This window comes from Anticarsia gemmatalis, chromosome 10 (assembly GCF_050436995.1).
Source record: "Anticarsia gemmatalis isolate Benzon Research Colony breed Stoneville strain chromosome 10, ilAntGemm2 primary, whole genome shotgun sequence".
NCBI lineage: Eukaryota > Metazoa > Arthropoda > Insecta > Lepidoptera > Erebidae > Anticarsia > Anticarsia gemmatalis.
Genome location: NC_134754.1, coordinates 3496866 through 3519338, shown reverse-complemented (window position 1 = coordinate 3519338; position 22473 = coordinate 3496866). Strand labels below are relative to the sequence as shown.

At 35.2% G+C, this 22473-nt stretch overlaps 3 protein-coding genes across 3 annotated transcripts; 1 reads left to right on the top strand and 2 right to left on the bottom strand.

Annotated features, from left to right (window-relative positions):
* Positions 1-114: 114 nt before the first annotated feature.
* Positions 115-11478, bottom strand: Ctr9 (RNA polymerase-associated protein Ctr9). The gene is made up of 20 exons (XM_076118884.1): positions 11355-11478; positions 11159-11257; positions 9966-10205; positions 9426-9694; positions 8948-9143; positions 8349-8576; positions 7772-7978; positions 7216-7370; positions 6709-6879; positions 6084-6298; positions 5618-5775; positions 5205-5333; positions 4710-4918; positions 4202-4481; positions 3594-3808; positions 3094-3226; positions 2600-2859; positions 2226-2348; positions 1895-2008; positions 115-1757 (listed from the first exon to the last, which is right to left on the bottom strand). Exons 1-20 carry the CDS (start codon positions 11388-11390, stop codon positions 1547-1549), a joined length of 3648 nt encoding a protein of 1215 aa, XP_075974999.1. The 5' UTR covers positions 11391-11478; the 3' UTR covers positions 115-1546.
* A 413-nt stretch (positions 11479-11891) lies between these two features.
* On the top strand, positions 11892-15602 carry mus81 (mus81 structure-specific endonuclease subunit). The gene is made up of 3 exons (XM_076118870.1): positions 11892-13167; positions 13598-14024; positions 14134-15602. Exons 1-3 carry the CDS (start codon positions 12137-12139, stop codon positions 14470-14472), a joined length of 1797 nt encoding a protein of 598 aa, XP_075974985.1. The 5' UTR covers positions 11892-12136; the 3' UTR covers positions 14473-15602.
* A 25-nt stretch (positions 15603-15627) lies between these two features.
* LOC142975799 (uncharacterized) lies at positions 15628-21891 on the bottom strand. Its single transcript, XM_076118871.1, has 3 exons — positions 21703-21891; positions 18232-18697; positions 15628-16990 (listed from the first exon to the last, which is right to left on the bottom strand). Exons 1-3 carry the CDS (start codon positions 21770-21772, stop codon positions 16873-16875), a joined length of 654 nt encoding a protein of 217 aa, XP_075974986.1. The 5' UTR covers positions 21773-21891; the 3' UTR covers positions 15628-16872.
* Positions 21892-22473: the final 582 nt, after the last annotated feature.

The window sequence follows — 22473 nt, the reverse complement described above, 5'->3', positions numbered from 1 at the left end:
TTCGCTCTTTTATATGTTTCGTGCCCGACAATGTACCAAAATTCAAAAGTTGGTTTTATATAAGCAATCTAGTGTTTGTGTGTGGACAAGGACCGTAGAATTAAAATACAAAGATTGCCATTTTCTTCAGTTTTATTCATATACTATTGTTATTTATAACATGTCAGACAAAAAAGTAAAGGAAGAATTGTATAAACTTGTGGAGGGATTAAAATAACTTATATGAGTAGAATACATACAGGTATAGGAAGTCAAATCAAATTACAGACTAGTTGAGTACATTGGGGTAAGTCCGGATAGTTACAAATTACGGTCTTTATCTTTTGTCGGATTTTTTCGTCATTCGCTGTGGAGACAGACTATAAATAAACGGCCAAACATGCTAACTACGTCAGATAATTGCGACGTAGTTTGCACGTTCTGCTTGGTTTCTGTAACGTGGACCCCGCTAAATAAACCGAGCACGAGCTTGTTGTTGACTGACTTACGATCGCATTGAACGAGCGAGCTTCTAAAGGCAATGCTCGGACCCAGTCCCATTCGAGGTTGACCCCTTTAGCGTAGACCCACCTTAGTATTCAGGATGATATTTTCGAATTAATATACTGTATGATTTGATAGCAAATTGTAATTACATAATTACGGCGTGCGCATCCGGGCTTACTACAGTGCACTCTATTTAACAGTACAGTTTACATGATAGTGGAAGATCAGGTGAATAAGGAAGCTACATTTTACAGGGACATATTCAATAGTGCAAAAGTCAACCTTAACACACATATTTGTATCAACATTTCAATATTGCTATCGTTTATTTGAGTTGAATTGTTTGTCATCACATAAGACTAAGATTACACATAACTTGTGAAACAAAACAAATGGTTCTCACGTTTTTCTATTGTATAGTTTATAAATCGGATCATATTATTGTATTATCTGTACCAGAAATTTGGAAAAAAAATCCATGGTACCGCTATATAATATACAGTCTTACAAGCAGTATAAAACACCAAATAATCGTGCTAAACGCCACACTCACTCAGATCCACGCGCTAACAAAAGTTTAAAGCGGACGTCGTAGTGTCAATTGCGACATCGCTTCGATCTTTTGTCATTATTCTTGTCCTGAAAACTTAAAATAGTGGTCACGCGTACTGGATGAGTAAATAAAATTTCAATAAGGTACAATGCCCCTTTGTCTGTTCGTCAACTTCATTTTAAATTCAGATGTAAAAAGTAGCGTCTCGAGATCTTGTCATTTTATAAACGCTACAATCAGCTGTGTAAATAAACTCATGTTTGTATTTCCAATAGTTCTCGCATCGGCATGAAAACTAGCGTTTAACTACAATGTGCTACAAATGTAATCACAGAACTCTACAATGTATGTGTCGAATTCCTATCAATATTAAAACTTTGTCTATAACATTTTATACTAATAAACTGTCAACAATCTGGATGTATATGTATAATCTGTTAGGTTTACCTTGAAGGTAACGGAACTCCAAACGCAAAATTAAAATTAATAAAGTATTTACAACTTAACCTAAGCTTCGTCTTCACTTGCTGATACAGATTTCCTAGATACGGGAGTGTCTGGTCTTGAATGTCTTGAGCCGGATCTTGACCTGGATCCGGATCTGGACCTTGATCTTGACGCACGAGATCCGGACCGACTTCGGGATCCGCTTTTGGACCTCGAACGTGATCTGGAGCGACTCTTCGAGCGCGATTTTGAACGGGACTTGCTTTTTGACCTGTTGAAGTAGATACCAAATTATTTGCCGTGCTATATTATGCTCAATAAAGTGACAACGGTTATATTATACAAAATTATAGTAAAGTAGAGTCATTGGACTGTTTATGAAAAGCCTGACAAGGAATGAGGCGTTACCTTGACCGCGACCTCGACACGCTCTTTGACCGCGAACGACTCTTTGAACGAGACCTGCTTTTCGAGCGACTCTTCGACCGGCTCTTCGAACGGCTTTTTGAACGACTCTTCGATCTGTAATAACAATAACACCAAAATGTTTAAAAATAAAAATAAATTACTTACTTAAATAGTCAGTCTCCAAAACTCCAATTCGAGATAATTTATACTTTTTGAAGAAATATGAAAATTCATTTATGATGAAGAATTGATTAAGATCCTTTCTTAAGGTCGTTATAGAATTACACTTGAAACACAAATACAACAGATATACACAATTTATAATTCATACCTGGACCGGCTCTTGGATCTCGATCGGCTCTTGGAGCGTGACTTGCTCTTAGATCTGGACCTACTTTTGGCTGAACCTGACCTACTACGGGATTTCGACTTAGATTTTGATCTTGATCTCGACCTGTAGAACAAAAGACATTAGTAAAATATTATTTACAAATATGGTAGGTTTAAGTATCTCTAAGACAGGGTATCAATTTGGAAGCAGTAATCGAATAAATCAGATACTTGCCAATTTAGTGTGGAAGTTGTCCAAAATATAGTACTTATAAATATTTGTTGTAGTACAAGGACGGTCATCTCATCGTGTCACTAAACAACTAGACTATTACAGGAATTCTTTCATATTTTATATTTCGTGGCGCAACTAACCTGTCACTATCTGAAGCAGACATGATCCTCTTGCGTCCTTTATTCGCAGGTGGGCTGCGACTACGACTGCCACTTCCACTGCGACTGCCGCTCCCGCTACGACTGCGACTGCGCGACTTTCTCGACTCCTTGTCTGATTCCGATTCGGACGTTGAAATAGTTTCCTTTGATACAATCTTCGCGCGTTGTTTCGCACTGAGTTTCTCTTCAGCTTGTTTCGCCGCTCGCGCTTTTTCGCGTTTGCCGATGCCTTTTTCGCCCTGTTAAGATATTACCTTATATTATTAACCTAGCAAAGACCATTGATGATGTACATAATATTGAACTACTATCAATGAACACTTCTGTGTTCATTTATTGGCTACTAACCCTGTTTGACTACTGTTAAAAATAACTGCCGATGTATTGAATACTCTATGAAAAGTCAACTTAAGCTTATCAATCCTAAGGTATTAAAATTAAATATTAATAAATGTTATAAATATGGTATTTACCTTCTTCCTGCCACGTTTCTTCGGTGGATCGCTGTCGGAACCGGAGCCTCTGTTCTCTTTGTCCCGACGTTTCCGCGACTTGCCTTTGCTCTTGCCTTCACCGTCACGCTTGCGTTTACGTTTCGGTTCGCGACTGCAATACAATTTAATAAACTCTTAGAATTCCTTACTATACATTTGACATGTACAGTTTAATACGGGTATCGAGTACACTATACCAATTATATCAGAAAATGTAATTGATAGCGTATTTTTGTTCATTGGAAATATTTTTGGAACCGTAATTGCGTGTGAACACGTACACACCAACTTATACGCTCGTATACGCGTTAAGGTTTTATATTTTAACAATAAGGGTTGTTTTTAATATTAAAATAAGATTATAGATAAGATAAGATTATAGTATACATTTGGGATAAACCAAATCACATAAAATACGAAACACATCAAATTTAAATAGTGTCTTTGAAGATAATTTTCGTATTACATTATTAACTTACGTTTCTCCCTCGGGCCTGGGTCCATCGCTGCCACTGGGCGAGTCGGACACGTATTCATCGCGCCTCCTGCCCCGGCTGCCTTTAGGCTTGTTCTCTGCGGGCATGTCGGCGAATAACAACGCATTCTTCGTCTTCTCTTTGTATTCTTGACGTTTTTGTAACATCTCCACTGTGCTCTTCTGTTGCTCTTCCTCGCGACGTTTGCGTTCTTCTTCCTGTTAAGTGAAAAATATTATTTAAAGATTTGATAAACATTTGTAGCATTTTTCTGTTTAGTACAAGCACATAACACTTAGAGTGTGGATAATCTGTTTTTTTTAAAAGAAGTCAGGTTTAATTATGCTTCTTTGAATTTTTAATTTAATAATGTTTTTTTGTTTGTGGTTTTTTTTATGTTGTACGACGATATTTTACTATCAAATTTGAGTAAAATAACTTTAAAGCGGTAAAACATTACTTAAAATGCAATACGTACATATAATAAACAATCTTTTTACTAGAATTTTTTATTATAAAGATTTCGACAGATGATTATTACGCCTGCTTATGAACAATAGTATGATCTGCTGTGGAAACGCCACATGTTTTAGCATACGCATGCACAGTACCTGTTGCCTGTGGAAGGCCTCCCTCTGCTCTCTCTGCCGGTCCCTGAGCGTGACCTCCTCGTCGTGTTGTCGCCGCGCCCGCGCCACGTGCCACTGCGCCTGCGACAGCAGGTCGGCGCATGTCCGGGCCTCGGCCGCCGCCGCGCCCGCCGCCCCCGCCCCCGCCGCCACGCCGCCCGCGCCCTCCGCCCGGGCCGCGTCCGGCGCCGACAGGCGGGTGAAGTGACGGTGCGACACGTGCAGCTCGTGGACTGCGCGGAGGACTAGGCGGAGATCCGACCTAAATAAAGATATTTGGTTAGATGCAATAACATTGAAAACTTTACCAAATTCAATAACATTAACGATAAGGACATTACAAACTTTTGAATGTATGTGTCTTAACTGAACCGCTTAGAGCCGACAACTAAAGTTATAGCCATCTTCACATTTACACACAATTATTTCAAACAATCTTGATATTTGCACCTGTATCTCTAAGATACCACAACATAATATTGAAACTCACCTATCATCTTTCAATACGAGTGCAGCTCGTCTCCTCAACGTCAACGCAGTATTGTAAGCTAGCGCGGCATCATGCGGCGCCACTCGCCTAGCCCTTAGTAAGGAAGCCCGGGCGGCGCCGGCGCGGCCCGCTAGTGTCTGTGCCCGCGCCACCCACGTGAGCCACTCCACGTCGTGGTGCATGCGAAACTTGCGCACGCAGTTCTCATACTACACAATAATAACAGATTTTTACCGCCGATATTTTTCAGTAGTCTTTGACGGTTAATCGTTTATGCATATTATAGACCACATTACTTTCTTTTTAATTACGTAAATGGCAGGATAATACGTATACTATTTAAACTTAATCATATGCTCACATCATTACTAAATTATAATTTCACTTGTAGAAACGTGTGTATAAGTGCCAATAAAAAAACAAAAAAATGCTTTGAATACCAATTAATAATTCAGGAAAATTGATTTTTGCATCAAACATTTATTCTGGACTTACCATTTGTATAGCATTGATGTACTGTTTCTGTTCAACATATATGTGTGCGATGTTCATCCACACGTCAGGGAAGTCAGCCGTCGCTTCACGCACTTGCGCGAATATGTCGCGAGCCTCGTTGATACAACCCTATAGCACAATATCACATTTAAAAATAAACTGCGTTGTAGTGTTTAAAACAGCCATGTTTTACATCATGATGTAAAACATGGCTGTTTTAGACCTACCGGTCTAGCTTACAAACTCATATAGCTTGACATTATATTCAACGACAGCGAATACGTACTTGCACGTCCGTAGGTACACGTGCACGTGCTTATACGAGTAGTATACGAAGTGCAAAATATATCTTGTACGTAAATGAGACAATTTTTTATCTTAGCGGGATACTTGTTTATGAAGTAGTCAATTACCTTATGGGCCAGCACACAGCCGATACCGTTGGCAGCCCAGATGTTCTTTGGATCGTTTTTGAGCACCTGCTTGTACATAGTGAGCGCTCGCTCTTGGTGCCGCTTTTCGCGATCCTTCTCACGGCACGGCTGGTGCAAGGTTTGGAGCCAGACGTTTCCTATACAAAACAATTATGGCGTCTGACTATGTAATGTAAGACGAAATTCTTTAAATAAGTCATTTGTCAATAATTTAAGCTCAGACTTTTACGGTGGTGTCAGTATTCATGATGACCTTATACACAAAACTTAATTAAATAGCGTCACGGAGTCTACTTTTAACAGCGTCACGCAAAATCTACTGACCGAGTCTGTTTAATAGAAATTCTATTATTATTATTTTATTATTATTTTGCTTACTTTTTCGTTCGTTCTTTTGAGGTGTTTAACGAACGAAAAAGTAAGCAAAATAAAAATCAAGACTCACCAAGAGCAATAAGTGAATACGCATCATTAGAAGTCGAGGAATTCTGTAATATTCTCTCAAACTTCTTCTGTCCGGGGTTCCACTCTTGCTGTGCTATATGCAGGTTGCCTAGCAACGACCACGTGTCTGGATGTTCCGTGTTCACTTTGAGCGCTTCCTTGAACCAATCCGACGCTTCGTAGATCTGACCTTTGTCTCTCGCCATACAACCCAGTCTAGAAATAATTAGAGATTATTTACTTGCATACTTTTGATATATTTTATTTTGCCGAACCATCATTTTTGTTTGATGCACGTTATTTATGATGATAATTTAACTTAAGTTAATTAAAGATTATTTTATTAGCTCAATTTGTCAAAAATGGCAAAATGAGTCGAAATAGAGTCGCGCTTTTTACGAAGCTCATTAAAGGTTTTTTTAACGCCCTAAGAATTATTAACGCTTGAGTAATAAGAACGTATACGTGTACGTTAATAGTGGCGTGCACGTAAGTTCGAATTTGCTTTGTACAGACAGTTCAACCCAATATGTCGGAATACTATTAAAATTGTAACTTGTCACGAGTCTCTTGCAATAATGCAATTTTGAGCTCTATTTAACAGGCTTAAACACTTAGGCACTTACCTCAAATAACAGTCGATGTAGTTAGGATGTTCTTTGAGAATATCCTTGTATAGTTTCTCTGCTTTGTTGTACATGCAGAGAGCTTCGTTCAGTCTTGCCAAGTTGTACATAGTCGTAACCGCTATCGAGTTGTAATACTGAGCGTCTAGCGTTTCTGCGTCTGCTTTTTCTCTGGAGGAAAATATATGGAAATATTAAAACTTACTTTCATATTCCTAACATTGAAAGAAGCAAGGTTTTGGAAGACATTTTGTTTTTTAAAGACCTTGTTCTATGGAATATTTTAGCACAGTTGCTAAAGTGTCTCATAAAACAAGGTCTTCCCAGGTACCTATCCTGGACAGTCAGTAGTATTTCAAAAATATTGCTCTGTTTGGGTATCAAAGCCATGGGATTGGTAAAATATTGGTCTCTTTTCATTCCTAAAAGATCTTTTTCAAATTTTTCTCAATCTTAAACATAAATAATATCTCACACAATAGAAAGTTTTAAATTAAAAAAGTTTACCTTTCAAGAGCCTCTTCCAAATAGTTCTTTGCTTCAGGTAGATTGCCTAGTCTGTAATGTAGGGCGGCGACATTGTTTAATATCTCAGCTGGTATGTCTGCGTTCACCTTCTCTTTAAGAATCTTCATTGCAGTACTGTATGCATTTAGTGAGCCCTGGAACAAACATATAAAATAATAAATTATAAAAAAGTTTTTTAAACCATTTATTTATTTTTATGACCACTACACATACTACTTAAGTTATAGGTACACCATTTTTTTATAGACTAAATAAAAAGCACTGAAGACCCTTGCCCCGCAGTAGGACAGTAATGGGTTAAATTAATTTTCATTTTTATAATTTATTGTTCTTATTTGCTATGGTAATTGGAAAATGGCACAGTCTAAAAAATTGCAAAACTTTGGAAAGACCTCCAAAACTTATATCACTATTTCGTCAAAAAATAAAATAGTCGCGACAGCATCTTTTTATTGCTAACACGTTTATATTAGAAGTTTATTCAAAACAACAAACACTGCATTCTAATACGCATACATTTTTCAAAAGGCATTACCTGTAGATCATTCTGTTCCAATATCTGCGCCAACTCGATCCAAGCTTCAACGTCATCGGGGAACTGTTCTGTGACTTTCTTAAGATGTTGCCGCGCGATATCTCGCTTAGATTGTGAAGGCGAGTTCGCGTACAGCGAGCCCAATATCTTCATGGTTTCGTAGTTGCCCGGCTGAACTTTTAGAACTTTCTCAAAGCATTGGGCTGCCTACAACGGAAAAACAAAGCAATGTGATTTTTAAAATACTTCATTCTTAAAAAAATGCGATATAGAAACTTTTTTAAATGAGTAGTTTACTCAAATTAGAGACCATTTGTATGTTAATCCAGTGAGTTGTATGGTGTAACATACGTTTCGACCAAAATAGATAACAGTAAAAAAATATTTATACATAATAATAATTTGGTTTTTTGGTGATGTGTAGATAAAGCCATTGCCACATTTGGTTTTGGGGTATGAGGGCTGTATGTTCACAGCCCACCTCTTTAACAGGACTTTTTGGCATTAATGGTGAGACAGTTCTTTAATATTGCTCAAAGTTCAATCTACATCATAGAATTACTTTTGAAACACTTACATTCTCAGTATCTCCTCTATAAATATACATTTGTCCAAGGCCATAATGCGGCAACACAAAGTTAGCCGGTGCGAACTGCGTAGCCTGATAGTAGTACTGGAAGGCTTGGTCGCAGTCACCCTGCGCGTGGAAGGCGCGCGCTAGATGGTGACAACTCTCCGCACGCATGGCTTCGTTCTCTGTGTTGTGGAACGCGTGCAGCGCTAAATGCTGGACTTTGCTGTAGTCCTGGTAAACAACATTAAAACATTAATATTAGTAACGGTAAATTTAATTTAAAATATCTGTTTTAAGAACGATAAGCATTTAACAGGTTAGCTTAACTGTCAAATGAACTGCCATAGTGCATTCTAATTTATGATTGGCATACTTTCGCAAATCGTCATACATTGACGCTACTCTCATCATACTAATCAAAGATTACTAGAGATACTTTGCAAGTCAGTCATGAATTCGCGCAATTTCTAGCATACTATTTTTAAAATCCAGCAGGAAACACAGTCACAATGCCGAAGTTTTATCGCACGAAACTTTTTACTAAGCAAAGACCAAAGAAAGTAACATAATAGCGATCACTACAAACTGTTTATTGAACTTACCTTCTTGAAAAAGAAGTGGTTAGCCAAATGGTTCAAAACCATAGGGTTCTTGGGATCAATGGCATATGCTTTGGACAACATGATGACAGCCATCTTGTTAGACTCACTCTCCTGAAGGTTCAGTTTGAGGATAGATAAGCCTACTAATGCACCAACACATTGTGGATCTAGTTGAAGAGCTCTTTCAAATGCCATTCTGAAAATAAAAATTGAGTTATATAAGGCTCATTCATGAAATAAAAATTGCTTTGTTTCTTTATAAATTGTATTGAAGCTTAAAATTTTTATCTCTCTGTTGTATGTTAAAGTTACATGTAAGTCTGATATTAATTAATTTCTGTAAAAATTATAATTTTTGTTGTGGCTTGTTCTTACTTGGTAATCTAATGATAAGGCTAAATCAAAATGGTACTTTTTTACCACCTAAAATATGAAGTTTAACACCAAAATGAAATAATTTAATGTGCAATATACAAACCTGGCTTTTTCTTGATTATTCAACTTCATAAAACAATGTCCCATTCCCAATCGTAAAGCCGCAGGGCTATCTGGGTTTGTTCTTAAAGCCTTCTTGTAAAAGGCCAGTGCTCCTCTGTAGTCTTTCCGATTGAATGCAATACAAGCTTTGCCAAGCAATGAAGGTACATTGTTCGGAGACTGATTGAGTACAAAGTTGAACTGTGCATCTGCCTGCTCCATTTTGTCACCTTCCAGGAGACAGAAGTAGGCTCGGCCAAGGAGATGGTTCTATAAAATAGTTATAAATAAATAAGGGCTAGAAATAATGGTTGCGTTAAAGATTTCATCATCATCAGGTTTTCTACTCATACAGAAGGGTTTATGCATCCACTCCCACTCATTTATGCACCTATTACCATCCCAATCTTGGAGACCAATCCAATTAAAGAGATTAGAATTATTCAAATTTCTTATCATTCAAAATGTTTCTGATAGGTTACATAAATACCCAAAACATCCACCTTTCACAACTACTACACATAAATTGCTATCTACTCACTTGATCATACATGATGATTTTGTCAGCCATGGTGTAAAGAAGAGTCGCTTTAGTGAACAATTCTTTTTTCTTGTCCTTAGACTTTTCTTTATTGGCCTCCTGCACATAGTATGCAGCCAGCATGTCGAGGGCTCGCATCTGATCTCTTTCAAAGTCCCGATAGTCGATGTTGGCGTCTGTACGAGACGCCTCGAGTATCTTGAGGAAGTCATCGATCTTCTTTTGCTTGTAGTACGCAAGCTGAAAGATTTATTAAATTAAATATTGATAGACTACATAAATAATGATAGAATCGTGGTTGATATGCAGCAGCTATGCAGAGCTATGTTTATGCTGTCTAAGTGTGTGCACAAAACACAGGTACACTCATAACTTGGTGGGACAGATAACCAACACTCCAAGTTAGATGTTAGAGGACATGGAAAATGAAAAGCTATAATTCAGCCAATGTTTAATTAAGTTCCCCGTGTAATCCAACATGTCATTACAGGTCTATTATAATTGAATATTTTTTTAATAATCTTTGCTAATGTGTAATTTATTAATCATACACTATTGATCAGGTGACAACTTGGTGGCCCAAGTTGGTAAATCTTAGGTTTTACCGGAAAATCTTAGGATTTACCACAGTTCGGGCTTTTACAGTAACATATTATTATATGCCACTACGTATTCTGCTTAGTACTTATAAAATGATGAACATGTAAGTTCTTGTTTGAATTTCACTATTATAATAAAGCAGTGCAGCCTAGCTTGTTGTTTAGTGTATATTAATTGTGTATGATTTGTACTTTAAAGTATAACATATAGCATATTATCATTTCATGTGCATTTTACTGAATAACAAGGTACTCTTTTATAAGAAGTCAGAACTACAGTGTCTCAGGCTCCATGATGTAACAAATTGGATAGTCAACACCACATATATTTGTTAGTTTGTACGATTACCGAGGGTTGACTGTATAAAAGAGTTATGTTAAGCAAAATTGAAAAATCACATTAGCTTTCACTTCTAGCTAAAATTCAAAATATAAGAACCAAGCGATTTGGCAACAAATACACAACTTTAATAGGAATCGCGGAAAGTCTTAACTCAGCTTAGTTTATGCTACAGTCCTACTTATATGATCGATTTATGTGTATGCTACGTGTAAGAACGCATAAACAAAAATTTTGAGGTTAAGTTTACTTACGGCGACATTGATCCAGACGTTAAGCTGCGACCTTTCCTGTTGTAATATACTAAGCACTTCGTCTCCCGATGGCAATTGCTCTGGATCCAGCTCAATCACCTGAATATTTCAAATAAAAATTTGATTACGACACTGACACTTTCGAATGCGAGAATCATATTTTTGTTTGCAAATTTCTTAGTAGTTACACAATTACCTCATCGGTGCTCATCAACGGGATTTCGAGCGACATTTTGCGTGTTGTTTACACAATTCACTACATCACAAAAGTAATTAATAACGCAGTATTTCAAATTTAAACAAAAATACAGGACGCTACACTACGAGAAAAGTAACACAATGTTGCCAACTGCTTGGCGGTAACACACCATAATTCGCCACATTGTATCGCAACGAAAAACAAAAAAAGGATAGAGCTTGAGATGCATAGAATATACTTTCTCCTTGAAAAAATAAGAACATGCTTCTTAACTAACTTACAATATTTTTTTTACTTAAAGCTTCGAAGCAATAAAGTTTCATTCAAAAGTTTAATAGGATAGGAAATTCCAATAATAATGGTAGTTTTCTAAGTCTGGCAATTTTTTGATACAGATTACAAATTACTGTCACAGACTATGCAGTATAGCATTAATATTGAATAGTTTAGTCGATTTAATTAATAACAACCAAACTTACTAAATCAAATGTCATCAAATAAATATAGGAATTCACTATTGAACTTCAATTTCAATAATGTCGATCACTTGCTCCCTCCCTTGGTTGCAGAACGAAATTTTCTATTTCAATTTTCAGTATTTCTGAAGAATCTGTTTTCGTAGTGTAGGGCTGATTGTAGGTACTTTTTGTAGCAGCGATTTTATTCTAAATGTACAGTTTATCGATATAAATAATAGCATAATGACATGAGATAGTAGTGTATTAAAAAATAATAGGTAGTGGTTCGCGAGGCTGCAGTAAATATTACATGCAAATAAAATGAGTAGTGAAACAGGCCAGAGAATAACATACAAGCGGGTCCGACCAAATCCACTGTTTCAAGAATGGTTAGAGGAATTATATGAAGAGGCTAAAACAAAAAGAAGCAAACTAGAAAATATGTTAAAAGAGGCGCTGGATTCGTTATCAAAGTATCCTTTGCCTTTACAATCGGGAGCAGAATGTGCTATTCTGAAAGGCTTTGAAAAAAAGCTATGCATCCATTTAGATCAACGATTAGCAGTGCACAAACACAACATAGCTCTTGCGACTTCAGAATCGCTAAGTAACTCGAGTTGCAGTCGCTCTAGCAGTAGAATAACAAATAGTAGTTCGCCTATGTCCGACATTCAAAATGTGGACTGTAGACCTGCATTTACACAGGCAGACTCCCCTAAGACTGTCAATAGTAATTCCTCTGAAATGTTAACACTCAGTTCAGAAAAAAACCCTCCTGTAAACTTGCAAGAGGCTGTTGGTTCTAGCACAAATACTAATAGTGAGCCTGCCAGTTCCTCCAGGAATAAGAGACAAAATAGAAATAAAAAATACAAGCCAGCACATAAATCAGGGGCTTTTGCCATATTGATTGCATTGCTTGAAAATATAACAAATCCTAATGATAAGTCACTGTCCAAAGAGGAATTAATTGAAAAAGCACAGAAGCATTCTGAAGAATCCTTTGTTAGGCCTAAACCAGACACTTTTTATACAGCCTGGTCTAATATGACTAGACTTGTTACTAAAGGATTGGTAAAAAAGATTCGGAATAAAAAGGTTAGATTCCTATTGACTGAAGAAGGGGAGGAACTGGCTAGAGAGCTTTTGGAAGATAGTAAAAGTACTCCTTCAGTTAATGATATTATTTTTAATGATGCACTCGCTTCAAATGAGAACGACAATGCCGTATGTAATGATGTTGTTCATGAAGAAGTTTCTAGTTCACAAAATTCAAATCATAATGTAGAGATAGAACTACCAGCTGGTTCTTTTGATATTATATTGCTAATTGATAAGAATGAAACTGGTGGGTATGTATTAAAAAGCCATTATCATTAAATTTTTATGTTGTTGCTTTGATATCAAATGCATGTCAATGGAGCATTAAAAATAAATACTGCAGAGAGCAATGAATATTTTTTCTGATAAATACATTGTTGTGATAATTATTTGTACCTGTATGTTTATAGTAATTTTAATGAATAAGATAATTATGCAGAACATTTTTTTTTCTCCACATATTTTATTTATATGGATCCAGCTAAGATTAATTAAAAAAATGTAATCATGGAATCAAACCCTTAAACAGTCATTTTACTTAAAAAATTAAACATAACTAAAATATTTAAGTCCATTTAGTGTCTTTCAGGCTGTGCTTTGCTTGATCGTCAGTGTGATAAATAAAGTCTATTTCAAAATTTATTAAATATACTGTAAACTAAAAAACCTCTTTATTTTCAGGCTATCTAAAAAGAATGACCCTACAGTGGCCCAGTTCAATAAATACTCCGACCTGAAGCATGAGTACAGAAGCTTAAAAGTTGGAGACTTCACCTGGATAGCTAGACACAAGGAACACAAAGACCAAGAGCTAGTCCTACCATATGTCATTGAAAGAAAAAGGATGGATGATCTTGGAGCAAGTATAAAAGATGGACGTTTTCATGAACAAAAGTTCCGTTTAAGAAAGTGTGGACTGAAGAATGTGGTCTATATGGTGGAGAATTATGGGAGTAATAAGCACGTGGGACTGCCGATACAACATTTGATGCAAGCTCTAGCTAATACAAGAGTTCAGGATGGTTTCAAAGTCCATATCACTGGCTCCTTGACTGATTCTGCTAGATTCTTGGCTATGATGACCAAAAGGCTTACTATTAGATATCAGGTATGACAAATGTTTACTACAAATTACCAATTTATGTTCAGAATTCATACAATAACATAATATGTTTACTAGCAAAGATAAATGAAAAATATTTTTGTTTCATTTTCAGGAAAAGAATCTCAAAGGTTTCAACGACAAATCAACCGGTGAATTCTTGATGACATTCACATACTTCAACCAAGCTTCAGCTAAAACCAAGGCTTTGACTGTTACTGAAACATTTATCAAACTGCTGCTACAGCTCAAAGGAGTTTCAGTTGAGAAGGCAGTGGCAATCACTAAGAAGTATAGCACCCCTAGGTCCCTGATCATTGCTTATCAGAAATGCTCTGCAAATCAGGGAGAAATCCTTCTGGCTAATTTGAAACATGGAGAGCTTGGCCGTAATGTAGGCCCGGCAGTCAGTAAAGCTGTCTATCAGTTATTTTCCAATGTTGGGGCAGAATAATGTTTTTTATTCATATTAAACCCCATCCCAATGCTGCGCATAGGGTATTTTAGAAATAAATGGGCTAAAACTGAGACCACTATAACCATAGGCTTGTAAGGAACATTGTCTTTCTTAACTGCTTTTACCTCCCAGGAAAACATGGTTTTATTTTGATGTTTTTCTTAGACATCGCTACTATTTTAGTTAGAAATAAAAGCCAATATTTTTGATCTCATATTTTATGTAATTGAATGTAAGATGTAAGTATTATATTTATAAGCTGGCACAATAATAATCCATATGAATATGATTATCTCGTCCGCATTTGTATATTTTTTTCTACTAATTTGTTTTTATAAAAGTGTACAAGCATGCAAAAAATATAATAGTTTTCTTCAATGCCAAAGCTGTTGATTTGAAAAATGAACTTAGTATTGTGTACGTATTTAAAATAATATGATTGATTAACTCTAGAAATAAGAATAAATTACTTTCATGATCAAATCTAGAGTGCATGAAACGCAGACCATGAAGTGAATCGCTCTACGCGGGTTCGAAACCCAGGTCGAGCGAAGCATTTTAGGATATTTTCGGGAAGAAACTGTCTTTAGAAGTAAGTTCGGAAAAGTTACAAGTACACTTTCAACCATTGTAATTTCCCAATGAGAAAACATAATATTGTGGAACAAATATAATTATTAATTGTTTTTAACTAGTTAGAAATTATTGGATTAATGAGGGTAACTCGATAAGTTCTGCTTACCCCTTAAAGGAGAGCAGGCATAATATTTATATTAAAAAGCTATTGTATGAAATTAAAAACAAAATTGAATGAAATTTTAATGAGAATTAAGTTTCTAAATGTGTGTATATTAAGATGTGATTATCATAATGAACTGGTTTGTTGCAAGGTCAACCCAACCAATTACAAAATCAACTTTGGAATTATAGTTAGTAGTATAAGTATCAGATGTTAACTTTGCCAGTGAGCTTTTTTTATTAATATTTTACGTGATTGAAACACATAATTTCCAAGGCCGATTAGCGGCTGTAACATTTCTAGGGCTTAAGTTTAAAATAAACTGTATGAATTTAGAAAAAATATTCTTGAAAGTTTTATAATTGACGACTGATTATGTATCTTTACAGCGTGAACTGAATAAAAACAATTAATTTTATATGTATACCTTTATTTAACATAACCATTGACAGACATGAGTAAGTAGCAGTAGTAAGTTTGACAGAAAATTCTTACAGTGGCATGTAAACCTTTCGAATAACTATCCATAAATAGTTCAGATTTAAGAGCACTTTAGGATGGAATCAGCTTTCCCCAGTTTACAAATAGCGTGCTATAATCACAATTAAAAACAAAATATACAGAATTGGTAATACTGTTTTGCACAATCAAGTTCATGAGGAGTTTTCATTCTGAGATTCTCTTGTGAGACAATTTTGTTTTAGTATACACGAGATTCCGAAACTCGATTGTGCCAAACAGACATAGGTACTACGTTAGACCCTTATTTTCATCATCACATTGCGTTTCCTTACAATAACACTTAACATTAATAAATATACTTATAGCTATATCTTTGAAATACAGTGTGTACGAAGCTGTATATCGAAATATCAATTTTACCAAATGCAGTGTCCAAACATTGAAATCCGAAACATGGCACAGTTCACAAGAAATAGAACATCAACACTACAACTAAATTGCACTCAAAGATGAATAAATCTCTAACTGCTGATCCGACTTTATAATACTTTTGAATCTCAATAAATCAGTTTATAAAATAATAGATTCCAAATTTACAAATCACATTTTTTATATAATATTTTTTTATATACGAATGTAACAACTGTGGTATAAAACTTGGCGGATTAATAGGTACATGCTTACGTAATACCGACTTAAAATTAAGCATGCAAGTAATATAAAAATAAATGCCAAAACATCTACTAGAAATTACAAACTTACACTATGTAGTTAAGGAGAAACAAATATATAATTCGACTTGGAAAATTAGAACTAACCACCAACCACTTAATATAATTCGGACAAGCTATAAATATTACTAAAGTATTCAAATTTGCATGTATACGAGATTCCAGTTCTAGGAGATTATCTAAGTGAGCAATACGCATGCATCGACACGTGACTACGTCACATTACGCCTCATGACGTCATCATATGGCATTCTTGATATTTTTCTAGACTATGGACGAATTAATTAAGTGCGATTCAGATCTTGAAAGAGATATAGCACTGGAATCTTGCATAGATATTCCTGTATTTTACTAAAGTGCACTCAAAACTCTTTGAATATTGTAAAACAATATAAATTTTCCATTAAAAAATAAATCTTATAGTAATTTGGTGCACTTAGATAGAAAACGTGAACTTAAAATTATCTAGAGAGTGTGGTAGTTCCTTTCAGTTTGGTTCTTGTAGTATTTGAAACCCATGAAGCCGATTGCGAGCAGACCCAGAGTCAAAATGATGCCACCGATGAAGCTAGGTCCATCGAATCTGGAACGGAAAGAAAACAAAGTTAGTAACACATATTCGTAACTAATTTCAGAGGAACTCATTTTCAGTAGGTATTGTGAAGAGTACGAACTAGTATTTGAGTAAACGACGACGCCGGATACGCAATCATAATAGTTTATGACGTCAGTAAAGTGAAAAGGGAAAACGTTTGTGATTAACTCTTAGACGGAGATATTTTATTTAAGACAAACTAGCGGAGCGCGCAGTTCTGCTCGCTCGAATTGGAGTCAAAAGTATATTATAATCGAACAATAAGGGCTTATTTGCGATTAATAAAGTATGCTTTTGATCTTTAACTTTTTTCAGGAAAAAATTGCCAGGCAGACAGATTTTTGTATTACGATTTTTATATTAATAGTCCTCGCTAGTTTACACAAGTAGTTACTATAAACAATGGCCAATAAACTAACACGATAATATTTTCATCTCGTCTGTTATTCTTTCGGTTGAACAAAGATCTTACTATTTCATTGTTTTCAAGTTAAGCACGTTGTATTAATGATATGGTATTGATAACCTCAGCTTTGTTATCGTATCGTTTAACATTCGCAGAATGCCAATGTTATCATCACCTATATTTAGTTGTTCATTCACCATATTGCCAGTGTAGTACAAATAGCTTTTTGTTTTAACGGAAAATTAAGCTGTTCCAGACAGGTTTGGTAACAAAATCGTATGCGTGAGACTCATAAACATTTATAAGTATTTAACACGCGAATATGTGAAAGTGTAACGTTTTTGTAGAGTTTAGTGTATTTCGTTTTGTAATTGACACGTTTAGTAAAAAATACATTCGAATACAAACGTTCAGTGAAGTCTATTAAATTGATGACGTATTTCTTGCTAGTTTACGACGCGAATAGGCGTATTTACGAGTATCATACATAAGCGATGTAGAATAAATTAGTATGAACCGAGTAAACATAGTAATGCAAAACAATGTTGAACGAAGTGAGTTTACATTAATGAATTAAATGTATTTTTGTCCGTATTGTGGCTAGCTGTATGAGGTAACTATGTAACCTAAACATGTTTTTCCATGGAGGAAGTTTGGTAATATTTGCGTAACACAGATTAGTTTACGTAATGCCTGTGATTATTTAATTCACAACAGTCCAATTAATATTTTTTCCCGAATATTTTACGGCCAATAAAGTCAGAGTTGATAAAAATATGCAAGATAAAAATATTTTTATTTAACACAAAAAATGTAGACTTACGCTCTGGATGCCTGGACGATCTTAGGTGCTTCGGTAGATACAGCAACTTCGCCCTTGGGAGTAGTGGTAGCATCCTTGCCTTCCTTGCCATCAGGCTTGGTACCATTGTTTGCTGGTGGGACTACAGGTTTGGTCTCGTTGTGAGCCTTAGGTAGCTCAGTCGTCTTCTCTTCGGGCTTAGGGACTTCCTTCTCAGGCTTGTTGTCTGTCTTGTTGTCTTTCTCCGCTGGTTTAGTTTCATTGCTGGTAGTGTTTGTTGGTGTGACTGTTTCATTGGTCTGTGTCGCTGTTTCAGTGGTGTTCGTGGCTGGTGGGGCTGGCTGAGCTGCGTCTGTTTTAGCTGCAGGCTGAGTTTCTTTGGCTGCGGGGCTTGCTGCAGGCGCCGCTGCCGCTGCCGGTGCAGCAGCTGCGGGTGGTGCGGGGGCTCCTGCAGGCGGTGACGCTGCTAGAGTCGGCGCTGGTGCCGCTGTAATGTTGACAAACAAAATATTAATTCTAAGTTTTACAAACCTATGTTCCGACATTTCAGTGAGACATCGGCTTGTTTGCAAGGTTCTCGACTGGCGGAAACACGTAAAATTTTGAATTTAAAACATCATTCACCGGTAGACTTATGCAGCAGAAATTTTTCTGTTTGCTACGGCAACTTTTTTCGGACATGCGTTCGAAGGTTCTACATAAGTTGTCAGAGCTTTATTAAAAGCAACATTATGTACAACGAAATGTGGGTTTGTGTACCTCTACCCACACGTTTGGGTATAACAGGTGTGATATTAAATACAACACTAGTAAAATAAGTCGCCTAAGCCTAAATAATCGTAACAATGGTTTCTTTTACGTATTATCCATTACCTAGTTAACGTAATTTCTGTTAACTGCCCTACCACTAGGTCAGATAGTCACGCGACTTTTCAATTTTCTTTAAAAAAAAAATGGGAACAAAAACTACAACTTTTACAGAGTACTAAATAGAAACACAAGGTTCTCCTACAGTTAACATACGGTTCTATAGTCCGACAAATTAGAAGAGAACCTTGGCAGACACAATTAATCAAGACATAATATTCAATTCTATGTATTCCTAAAATAAAATGCCTGTGTACAATACTGGTAGGCAACTGACATTCTAAATTTTCAATTTTGTGTACCTACCTCCAACAGAGAATCTAGCATACAAGGCTCTCTACTAAGTTCTAAGACTGTAAAATATAAGTAGTATGCAAATATGATACAGATAATTATGTTACAATTTATTGCGCAATTTATGAAAAAAGACTGCAATAATCCAGGAAATATTATCAGCGCCCAATTATGGCAGTTGTTTAAGTCATTGGATATAAGCAAGACAATTCATGCATGAAATCCATTCCGTTAACCTTGAAGAAAAAAACCTGCTCAAATCTGTCATAGTTTTTGTTACATTAGATTTGGTGCTTAAGTTATGCATAGTGTAACGTATGTACGAGATAAAAATTAATTTATCTCATAAAAACAAAATATGTAGTAGATATTGTTCAAAGATATATCTGCAGAGTATAATGTTAATTTGAGTTTTACGATTCTTACACAACACTTCTAGATAATAACAACGCAATATTATGTAATTATGTATAATAAACCACACTATCTATTAAAAGAAGTCCTATCAATGCTGGTTCAGCCGTTTCGGAGATAAAACAGATAAGGCACTGCAGTCTTACCAAGAGAAGTCCTATCAAAATCGGTTCAGCTGTTTTGGAGTTCAAAAAGATAAGGCAGTCAAATGTCACAAAGAATATAACATATCAGATGAACTTTAATAATGAAGCAGTTATTTTTATATCACAGACAGACATTTTAATTTTAGATGTTATCAAAGATCTTAGATAGCAAAAGTTCAGTTCTCATGTTCTAAACATGTGTTATAATTTAAGAATAATGAATATGCAATCAGTATAACTCACTAATTCATGGAACTCTATAACAGGAAAATATCAATAGAAATAATGACCAGGATAATTGAATTCTTTTATAAAACAATTAAACATTTATAAAAATAAAGTGATGTATGAAATTTTACAGGAAAATGTTTGTAATTATTAATTATATAATTTAATTCTTTATATAAATGGCCAACCTCATCTGTTTACTTGCCATGTTGTTCAATAATTAAAACCATATTTAGGGAATTCCATGTCTGCACTATGATATGGGAAATTCCCAAACTCAGGTAAAAGAAGGACGATTACTTTAGGTTTAAATTTATGGTACACTCTATGGCATCATAACAAAACAAAAATATAGGTATAATGGCCTTCTACAAAGTTTAAATATAAGTGACAGATACTTTATCTGCCAAATACAAGTGACCAGGGATTTATGAAAACAAGTCAAAACTATCTGTAAAGCTATGTGATAGATATAAAGAATAGGTGAAATGTATTAGGTTGCCATTCTCTAAACTGAAATAAAAAAAAAATCTTGGCTATGGCTGTATCAATATGGTGACTGGTGACAAATACATGTGCATGCAAAACAGACAATGTATATTGCATTTAGCACTTCAATTTAACTTATTCATACAAGCACAATTGTTTTCTATTCAATTGTTTATGTTTACTCTTTCAATTCAATACTACAAACTGAATGCACCAATTGAACAATTGATAGTGACACCATTCTAACATTATCTAATGTCAATGAAAATTAGATGAAGGTACCTACAATGTAGAATGTTTCTAGTAAAATCTAGTCAATTAGATCAATGACCCTAAATTAATACTGTTATAAACCTGTTGTTAAACAAAATTTCACAATATTGTGATAACTTTACTGTTTTTTAATGACAATAACAGTAATTTACAACATGCACAAGGCTTTCATTTTAGCAGCATACAATAATATTCAGAGCACATTGAATGTCATTGACATGTTTTTTTTTCATAAAAGAATAAAAGAACTTGGTCAGTGGCATGATCTGAACTCATGAAATGAAATTACAGTAACTAAGCCAAACATAATTGAGTTATTCATTCAGGTGTATTGGCAGTTATCATAGAATTTTGTGGTGCAACTATTTAAATAATGATAAGGAAAAAGGAGTAAAATATTTCTTAGACACTGAGAGGCCAAACATATTTTTTTCTTATGAATTATTAAGCAGGCAGTTTTAGTGTTAAGATTGTATCAATTGAGTCCAATAACCAGCTACTCCGGTAATTGAATTAGTAAGTAGATATGGCAGATATTGATGCCGCGTCATAAAAATCTGAACCAGAAGTGAACAAGGAATACTTCCTTGACCTTGACAGTAACTACGTGGAACGAGTCGCGGGAGAACGAAAAATCAATCAAATATTAATTATGGAAATATGCCATACCCGATTAATATTCAATATTACACACATCGCAACGTCGGATACTACGCATCATATCGTGAGAAAATTCTTATGAAACATTGATACACGCCAGATTGTTCATAAAATTTCTTACCTTCTTCTTTAGTTGGCAGGCTGAAGCACACCGACAGCGACAACAAACAAATAAATATTACACTCTTCATCTTTGATTATCGCTAGGTATCAGTCAAGTAGAATAATATCAAAAAATTCTAATACTACGCTTCCACTGATTGCCGACAAGAGAAAAACGATTTCTCACATAATAAAAACCAGTGTTGTAGTGTGAATAAACAGATTTTTAGTCGAGTCTGATACGCCCGGAATCGACTATTGAATTCGATTCATATTGTGTATTGTCTTGTATCGTTATTATTAATTTATTATAATTCATTAAAAGTTTTTGGAACCTTATTCATTTTAATGTTAAATCATGTTATTTTTTGTCATTTATTTTTAGCAAATGTCAAAATTTTATTATTTTATATAATAATTTATTCTAAAAATAATATGAATACTAATAACACACATGTGATATTTTATTGACAGATACTACATTATTTGTAATAAAAAGTTATATTATTCTCTAAGAAGGTAAAATAGAGTCGATTTAACGTTTAGCAACTGTAAGCCCCTTTTCTGGAAGTAATGCGGGAAATACCCGGGAAACAATACTGTATACGTTAAAAACAACTTTGAAGGACCGGAAGAAACCAATACATTACATGAAATTAAATTAAACTGATTTTAAAATGAAAAAGAAAGTCAGTGAATTGCAGCAAAGCATTAGCAAGCACAGCCTAAATATCAGGATTGTCCCGGTTAAATTGGGATGGGTGGTAACTGTACGTTTTTTTCATTTTCA